This window comes from Ammodytes marinus, assembly GCF_949987685.1.
Source record: "Ammodytes marinus genome assembly, chromosome: 14".
NCBI classification, from domain to species: domain Eukaryota; kingdom Metazoa; phylum Chordata; class Actinopteri; order Uranoscopiformes; family Ammodytidae; genus Ammodytes; species Ammodytes marinus.
The window spans coordinates 147,917-155,000 of record NC_137218.1 but is presented as its reverse complement, the minus strand read 5'-3'; the positions used below and the strand labels follow the sequence as shown (position 1 = coordinate 155,000).

Here is a 7,084-nt window from a genome sequence, read left to right as displayed (position 1 = left end):
AGACAGACAGACAGACAGACAGACAGACAGGCAGGCAGGCAGGCAGACAGACAGACAGACAGACAGACAGACAGACAGACAGACAGACAGACAGACAGACAGACAGACAGACAGACAGACAGACAGACAGACAGACAGACACACAGACACACAGACAGGCAGACAGACAGACAGTTACCTCAGACACAGACAGACAGACAGACAGACAGACAGACAGACAGACACACAGACAGACATACATACAGACAGACAGACAGGCAGACAGTTACCTTCCACTTTTACAAAGCAGAGACCCTTCGGTTTTAGATAATTATCGCCCAATCTCCAGACTGTCTGTCTTGGCCAAACTGCTTGAGTCTTTCGTAAATGAGCAACTAAAACATTTCTTATCTGACAACTCCATTTTGAATCCCACTCAGTCTGGCTTTCGACCAGGACATAGTACAATTACTGCTGTAACCTCAGTTACAAGTGATATCTTACATACTGTAGATAACAAGAAGTCTTGTGCTGCTTTATTTATTGACCTAAATGACCTATTGATTCTAAAGCATTTGACACTGTGGACCATCACCTTCTCCTGCAGAGATTGCAAAGTATAGGCTTTAGTACCACTGTATTAAGCTGGTTCACTGATTACCTGAGTGGTAGAACTCAGTGTGTGGCATTGGATAACTGTACCTCATCTTTGCTGGAAGTAAACATGGGTGTCCCACAAGGGTCAGTTTTGGGCCCCATTTTATTTTCCATTTATATAAACAGTTTAGGCTTAAAGCAAACAAAGATTCCTCTCTACGCAGATGATACCATTATGTATACATCTGCCACATCAGTCAGTGAAGCAATTACATATTTACAGTCTGCTTTTAGTGTAGTACAACAATCTCTGGTCAGCTTAAAGTTGGTACTAAATGCTACAAAAACTAAGTCAATGATTTTTACCCGTTCACGCTCTCCAATAAACATCACTTTAACAACTCAGGATGGTACGATAATAGAGAGAGTATCGTCTTATAAATACTTAGGTATCTGGCTTGATGATCAGCTGTCTCTCGGGGTCCATATTGGGAGCCTTTTAAAAAAACTTAGACCTAAATTAGGTTTATTTTTTTGCATGAAAAAGTCCTCATCGCTATTAAACAAACTAGATGTAATTTACCATTCAGCCCTGCACTTCATCACAGGTGCCCCAGCTAGAACTCACCACTGCATTCTGTATGAGGCTGTACAATGGCCCTCCCTCTCCCTTAGAAGGAAACTACATGCACTGATTTTTATTGCGAAAGCACTAATGGGTAAACTACCCCTTTACATTTCAAATTTGCTTTCCTTCCATAACAGTGTTTACAAAACAAGGTCATCAGAATATATGTTATATTGCATATATTGCACACCACTAACAAGAACACAACTGGGTACAACAGCTTTCTCATCATATGCACCAAAGGTCTGGAATGAACTTCAAGCCACTCTAAAGCTGGAATCACTCCCACCACTCAGTACCTTTAAAAACATGTTACAATCAGCTCTAAAAGAACACTGCAACTGTTTTTAACCTGATGCCTTTTATTTATTTTTAATTTGTTTTTTTCAGCTGTATGTATTAGCTTGTTTCTATATAGCCTGTTATGAAGTGTAATTTTAGCATTATAGTGTCAATTGTGGTGTACTTTGTTTGTGTGTGTGTGTGTGTGGCCTTGTGCAAATTCTGCAACTTCTTTTCTGCTGCCTGTCTTGGCCAGGACTCCCTGTGAGAAGTGTTACTGTAACTCAATGGGACCTTCCTGGTGAAATAAAGGTTAAATAAAATAAAAATAAAAAATACCTCAGACAGACAGACAGACAGACAGACACACAGACAGACACACACAGACAGATAGACAGTTACCTCAGACAGACAGACAGACAGACAGACAGACAGTTACCTCAGACACAGTGGTGGCAGAGAACTCGTCTCGTTCAAACGTCCATCCGTCTAAACATTCCTCTGTTGGGATCGAGCTAACGTTAGCTGAGCTGTTAGCCGCTAGAAGCTGCCACTGAGGCTCCACAAACCTGGAGACAGAGACAGACAGAGAGACAGACAGAGAGACAGACAGACAGAGAGACAGAGAGACAGACACACACAGACAGACAGAGAGAGACAGACAGTTAGTCAATGTAGTCAATTATACACAAGACAGATAGAAATTCATCTTCCCTCATCTCCCCTCTCAAGTTCCCACACTCCAGAGGGGGTCCTCACACAGGGTCAGCCATAGTACAGACAGACAGACAGACAGACAGACACACTCCAGAGGGGGTCCTCACACAGGGTCAGCCATAGTACAGACAGACAGACAGACAGACATACAGACAGACACACACACAGACAGACAGACAGACACACTCCAGAGGGGGTCCTCACACAGGGTCAGCCATAGTACAGCGCCCCTGGAGCAGTTTGGGGTTTGGTGTCTTGCTCAACGACACTATGGTAGAGATGGTGGACACCGTAGATGTAATAGCAGCCACTAGACAGACAGACATACAGACAGACAGACAGACAGACAGACAGACAGACAGACAGACAGACAGACAGACAGACAGACAGACAGACAGACAGACAGACAGACAGACAGACCGACAGACCGACCGACAGACAGATATAAAGATAGAAATACAGACAAACAGACGGACGGACAGACAGACAGACAGGCGGACGGATAGATAGACAGACAGATGGATAGATAGATAGACAGACAGACAGACAGACAGACAGACAGACAGACAGGTATTACCTCTTACAGCGGTCCAGTCTAGTTCCTGAAGGGTCCATAGGAATGAACGCTCTGAGCAGCTGCTTACCGTCCACCTGGAACAGATCAGAACTATTAATATGATTATGAACTAATCACAGCCAGCCTCTCACACACACACACACACACACACACACACACACACACACACACACACACACACACACACACACACACACACACACACACACACACACACACACACACACACACAGCAGTACCTGTGTCATGTTGTAGTGGCTGTGGTTGGCAGGCAGGTTGCAGTAGTGGACGGGGATCCCTGACACAAAGTTGTTGAGCAGGTTCTGGCTGGCCATCAGCAGACCAGGGAGACTGATGAGAGTGATATGCAGCCACTGGTACCTGCCAAACCCCCCCACCTCCCCACGGGACAGAGCACACAGACAGACAGTTACTCACACCCAGGTCTCCCTTGGAAAAGAGTCTTCGGTCTCAATGGGATTTACCTGTAGAAATAAAGGTTAAAAAAAACAAAAACAAAAAAAACACCCTGCATTCCAAATCTCCTCCTCTTTCTCTATTCTACATACTACATCTGACCATAAAAATAATCTAGTTAGCATGCAGTATGCTACACTTGGGACATACTTTAACTTATTTATTTCATCCTAACATGGCTCCTTGATCTTGCCTCTTGCTTTTATATCCGTCTCATCCCCGTTTGTTTTCATATGGAGGCTTCGTCGATGTGACGTCACTTCACGTGGGCACTGGATTGTGGGTCAGAATCGCCCAAATAGGATGCAGTTTTCAACACTAAAAATCTCGTCTGGATGTAGTAGACATACAGGTATTTCTAATAGGTATTTCTAGTACATCCTAAATCTGTTTCTACCAAACTGAAGAGTAGAAAGTATGGAGACTGGAACACACACTGTTTGGTTCTGTTCAAATAAAAAACTTCTTATAAGCAGAAAGTATCAAATGCATACTGCTGCAAGTATCTCCAATAAATGAAATTATTCTCAAATGAAGTGTAAGAGAAGCATTAAGTACACTTCAGAAGCATTAAGTACACTTCAGAAGCATTAAGTACACTTCAGCTCATCATAACAAACAGCTGCACACAACCAGACTCCCTTTAAACACTTCTCAATGCAAAGCTCTGCACCGCACTCCAGCTAGCACACTGCACACGCAATGTCTTATGTAAAGCCCTTATGAAACAGCCCCTGGCCTACAGTGGCTTGAAAAAGTATTCATACCCCTTGAACTTTTCCACATTTTGTCACGTCACAACCACACACGTACATTTATCTTATTGGGATTTCACGTGATACACCAACACACAGTGATAGACCAACACACAGTGATAGACCAACACACAGTGATACACCAACACACAGTGATAGACCAACACACAGTGATAGACCAACACACAGTGATAGACCAACACACAGTGAGAGACCAACACACAGTGAGAGACCAACACACAGTGATACACCAACACACAGTGATAGACCAACACACAGTGATAGACCAACACAGTGAGAGACCAACACACAGTGAGAGACCAACACACAGTGATACACCAACACACAGTGAGAGACCAACACACAGTGATACACCAACACACAGTGATACACCAACACACAGTGAGAGACCAACACACAGTGATACACCAACACACAGTGAGAGACCAACACACAGTGGAGCATAACAGTGAAGTGGAATGAAACCCTAACCCTAACCCTTTACAATTTTTTTTATAAATAAAAAACTGAAAAGTGTGGCGTGCATAAGTATTCAGCGCCCCTGAGTCAATACGTTGTAGAACCACCTATCACTGCCATTACAGCTCCAAGTCTATTACAGTGTATAGCCCTGTATTTGGCTCCATCCATCTTCCCATCAACCCTGAGCAGCTTCCCTCTTCCCTGCTGAAGAACAGGACCCCACAGCATGACGCTGCCCCCACCATGTTTCACAGTGAGGATGGTGTGTTCAGGGTGATGTACAGTGTGAGTTTTCCACCAAACATTACATTTTGCATTTAGGCCAGAAACTTCAGGTTTGGTCTTATCTGATTATGCTGTGTCCCCCGAATGGTTTGTGGCAAGGGTTGGAGGAAGGTGCTCAGGTCAGATGAGAACAAAATTTAAGTTTTTGGCCAAAATGTAAAATGCAATGTGTGGTGGAAAACTAACACTGCACATCACCCTGAACACACCATCCCCACTGTGAAACATGGTGGTGGCAGCATCATGCTCTGGGGAGGCTGTTCTTCAGCAGGGAAGAGGGAAGCTGGTCAGAGTTGATGGGAAGATGGATGGAGCCAAATACAGGACAGAAAAACCTGTTAGAGTCTGCAAAAGACTTGAGACTGGGTGAAAGTTCACCTTACAGCAAGACAACTGCCCCAAACATACAGCCATATCTACAATGGAATAGTTCAAATCAAAACATAGTCATGTGTTAGAATGGCCCAGTCAAAGTTCAGACCTAAATACAATACAATTGAGAATCTCTGGAAAGACTTGAAAATTGCTGTTCACAGACGCTCTCCATCCAATCTGATGCTGAATCTGAAGCTCTAGCTATTTTGCAAAGAAGAATGGACAAAATATATCAGTCTGTAGATGTGCAAAGCTGGTAGAGAAATACTCCAATAGATTTGCAGCTGTAATGGCAGCGATAGGTGGTTCTACAATGCATTGACTCAGGGGGCTGAATACTTCTGCACGCCACACTTTTCAGTTTTTTATTTATAAAAAAAATGTAAAACCATGTATCATTTTCATTCCACTTCACAATGTTGCACCACTGTGTGTTGGTCTCTCACTGTGTGTTGGTCTCTCTTGGTCTCTCACTGTGTGTTGGTCTCTCACTGTGTGTTGGTCTCTCTTGGTCTCTCACTGTGTGTTGGTCTCTCACTGTGTGTTGGTCTCTCACTGTGTGTTGGTCTCTCACTTTGTGTTGGTCTCTCACTGTGTGTTGGTCTCTCACTGTGTGTTGGTCTGTCACTGTGTGTTGGTCTGTCACTGTGTGTTGGTCTCTCACTGTGTGTTGGTCTCTCACTGTGTGTTGGTCTCTCACTGTGTGTTGGTCCCTCACTGTGTGTTGGTCTCTCACTGTGTGTTGGTCTGTCACTGTGTGTTGGTGTATCACTGTGTGTTGGTCTCTCACTGTGTGTTGGTCTGTCACTGTGTGTTGGTGTATCACTGTGTGTTGGTCTCTCACTGTGTGTTGGTCTGTCACATGAAATCCCAATAAGATAAATGTGTGTGGTTGTTACGTGACAAAATGTGGAAAAGTTCAAGGGGGATGAATACTTCTTCAAGCCACTGTATACAGCAAGTTTTACATTATACATACACTCACTCACTCACTCACTCACTCACTCACTCACTCACTCACTCACTCACTCACTCACTCACTCACTCACTCACTCACTCACTCACTCACACACTCACACACACACACACACACACACACACACACACACACACACACACACACACACACACACACACACACACACACACACACACACACACACACACACACACATTATTTCAGTTATAACAGCAGTTGATCACTCACCTGCTCCAGCAGCTCACTAAATCCCATCTTCTTTTTGTTCAAACGTTTTAAATATTTTCTTAAAACTAACAATTCATATTCTTAGCAGCAACAGCTTTTCACGTAATGATAATAAATATAATAAAATAGACAAACACAAGGATGTCTGATGTGTCTCCAGCTGCAGCACAAACACACCTGAGAACACAAAACAATACACAATAGATCACTCAAATATCTCTACGGCCAAACTGTGAAACACTATTCGACCTGTTGAAAACCTGTCCCCTCTCCCCAGCTCTCTCATGTCCCTGCACTGCTCTACACACAGTATTATAGTACATATGTCTCACATCTAGACAGCTTCATACAGTATTATATTATATATGTCTCACATCACAGCAGCAGTGGATGTAAAACGCTGAAATCTTTGAATGGAGTCTGGTGAGAAAATTCTTTCAGGATTAAACTTAGAAAAGAAAAGCGGCTTTTCTCTGTAAATCAGTGAAACATACTCACAGTCTGCAGGCCAGCGGAAGAATGGACTGCTAGGGGAGAGAGGGGGAGAGAGGGAGAGAGAGAGAGTGTGTGTGAGAGTGTGTGTGAGAGTGTTAGTTAGTGTGTGTGTGTGTGTGTGTGTGTGTGTGTGTGTGAGAGTGTGTGCGAGAGTGTGTGTTAGTTAGTGTGTGCGTGTGTGTGTGTGTGTGTGTGTGTGTGAGTGTGTGCGAGAGTGTGTATTAGTT

The 7,084-nt window shown here is 43.7% G+C and overlaps 1 protein-coding gene across 1 annotated transcript in view; it reads right to left on the bottom strand.

Annotated features, from left to right (window-relative positions):
• The window catches only part of oatx (organic anion transporter X), a gene marked incomplete at both ends in the record, with an annotated part of 28,869 nt that extends 22,480 nt beyond the window's left edge, over positions 1-6,389 (bottom strand). Inside the window, 4 exons of the mRNA XM_080041618.1 lie at positions 1,926-2,055; positions 2,781-2,854; positions 3,020-3,178; positions 6,363-6,389. Coding sequence (XP_079897744.1) covers positions 1,926-2,055; positions 2,781-2,854; positions 3,020-3,178; positions 6,363-6,389 — 390 coding nt within the window. The remainder of the gene's footprint in view (positions 1-1,925; positions 2,056-2,780; positions 2,855-3,019; positions 3,179-6,362) is intronic.
• Between the last annotated feature and the right edge of the window lie 695 nt (positions 6,390-7,084).